At 39.9% G+C, this 2,167-nt stretch overlaps 1 protein-coding gene across 1 annotated transcript in view; it reads right to left on the reverse strand.

Annotated features, from left to right (window-relative positions):
• Window positions 1-1,654, reverse strand: part of pcid2 (PCI domain containing 2) — a 4,553-nt gene extending 2,899 nt beyond the window's left edge. Inside the window, 6 exon segments of the mRNA XM_008398468.2 lie at window positions 20-76; window positions 151-216; window positions 479-552; window positions 624-713; window positions 787-844; window positions 1,574-1,654. Coding sequence (XP_008396690.1) covers window positions 20-76; window positions 151-216; window positions 479-552; window positions 624-713; window positions 787-822 — 323 coding nt within the window. The 5' untranslated portion in view covers window positions 823-844; window positions 1,574-1,654.
• Between the last annotated feature and the right edge of the window lie 513 nt (window positions 1,655-2,167).

Consider the following 2,167-nt stretch of genomic DNA (forward strand, 5'->3'; position numbering starts at 1 on the left):
CTGTTGCAGTAATCAGGACAGGACATATACTCACCAGTTCTCCTCCTTGTGGGACTGGAAGGCTCTCAGGAAGGACGTCAGGGGTCAAGGGTCATACAGTCGGCTACTGATCGTTCATCCAAACACAGATCAGCTCCAAAGAAAGGATATTGAAYGACGAGCGTCTGGAACTTGTACGCCTCAACAAAGTCGTGATTGGCCACAGCGTATGTACACCTGGAACACACAAGTAGAAAACTTTCACAGTTAGAGATGAAGGTCATCCCCATAGCAACGTTCTGCAACAGACGTTCAGCATAAATAAAAACACTTGTACATTTTGTAAAACTGATTTTCAGACAGCAGAACTTTTTTAAAATTACAACTTTAATGTTTTTTGGACTCATGCAGTTTAAAAAAAAAAAGATTTTAAAAAACCAGTAAAGTAAAGTTTTTACCRCCAGGCATCAGTAATCGATAACCGAGCTGGAAGGCTCACCTGAGATGAGCTGCCACCATCTCATCGTACGGCGGCTCCAGAATCTGCTGGCACTTCTCCTCCGGACTGGCCAGCTGAACACACACACACAGGTGAGGCTGTATCCTAGCAACCCGACTCTGTGGCTGAGTGGGCGGGGTCTTACCTGCAGGCGAGGGTTGGCTACATGCGGGTGTTTGAAGGAGAGCAGCTCGGCGCAGAAGGAGCCCTCATGGTTCTCGATGGCCTGGTTGATCTGCAGGATAACAGAGCTCGTTTAAAGACCAGGGGAGACAGGACACAAGGCCAGGCTGGGGGTCAGAGGTCACCTGCTGCAGGTACTGGTTGATGGTGATGTGAGCCATGCTGATTAGGAGCTGTTCCCACCTGGAAAACGCATGCAAAAATGGTGACTTTGAATCTGGACTTTGACTGTGCCGCAGTCTGTAGTGTAGTTTTTAGATGCATCTCTTGGCCGACACACAAACTAAATGTTTAAACTGCTTCACTAGCATTCAGAATGCTAATGAACTAATACTGGAGGAACTAATACTGGAGTCAGGTATGTTGAAGCAAAGACACACTGAGGAGGTGCAGGAATACAGTTTGTGACCAGTCGTCTAACTGGAAGATCATCCTACAGCATGATGCTGCCACTACTGTGYCTCACAGCTAAACTTGTGTGCATTTGCTCCAATGTTTTTGCTATTTTTTTATTCCGCTATACCATTAACTCCCTAAMTATGTCTAATTTCTGATATTTTATTGATTATATAATCCACACGAGCTCTAAAAAAAACCCACATTATTTATTAGGTAATTTATAACGAGCTAATTAACAAAATGCTAACGCAGCACTGTTTTTGTTTTCTGATTTACACTACCTTTAAAACAAGAAAAAATAAAGCCGAAMCCAAAACCACGTCATTTAARACATGTTGAAGCTCTTAAGCTTTTCCCTAAAATCAAAACTTTAATAATGTGAATCAGGTTTGGTGATAATGCTCTTTATGAACATTTAGCGTATAAACCGGTTAAACCCGGTTGGTTCCGGACTGTAAATAGAAAGTAAACACTCATGGCGACCCAAATGATAAATAAAAACAAACTGCAGACCTTTAAATGAAGCTTTAAGACGAAGAACAAGCCATGAAACTCACGTTCATTCAGTCGGAAACACGGACCGTTTCTAATGACGGACAATACTACTGTTCCGGAAGTAGTACTGTCAAAATTAAAGTCTTCCGTTGTCCATCTATCAAAAATTATAATAAATTTGTGAAGAATTAAATTTAAAGTAAAATGAAAAATAATATAAAAAAAGAAAAACTACAGATGCGTATATTTTTATTAAGTGAAMGTCTTACAGCATAACTGCAGCAATTACGACTCTTATTTCCTCTTCGTCTTCATGAAGACAAAATAAAATAACACCAACAAATTCTTCATGAACAAAACAAAAAGTCACACACAGCTTTTCTTTCTTTTGCAGATTAATTTATACATTTAAAGTTTATATTTTTCACACAGAAACAACGGAATAGAAGAAGACGAACACGATTGGGACACCAGGGGGCGCCAAAGGGTCACTTCATACTTAAAACTCAACATCAGGACTGTATCTTATTAAACAAGGTAAAATTAAATCATGTCATCATAACGAGTGACTTTTCTCACAAAGCATTAATTACCAACATGAATAATATTTAG

The sequence above is a fragment of the Poecilia reticulata genome, linkage group LG2 (genome assembly GCF_000633615.1).
Source record: "Poecilia reticulata strain Guanapo linkage group LG2, Guppy_female_1.0+MT, whole genome shotgun sequence".
In the NCBI taxonomy this organism is placed as follows: domain Eukaryota; kingdom Metazoa; phylum Chordata; class Actinopteri; order Cyprinodontiformes; family Poeciliidae; genus Poecilia; species Poecilia reticulata.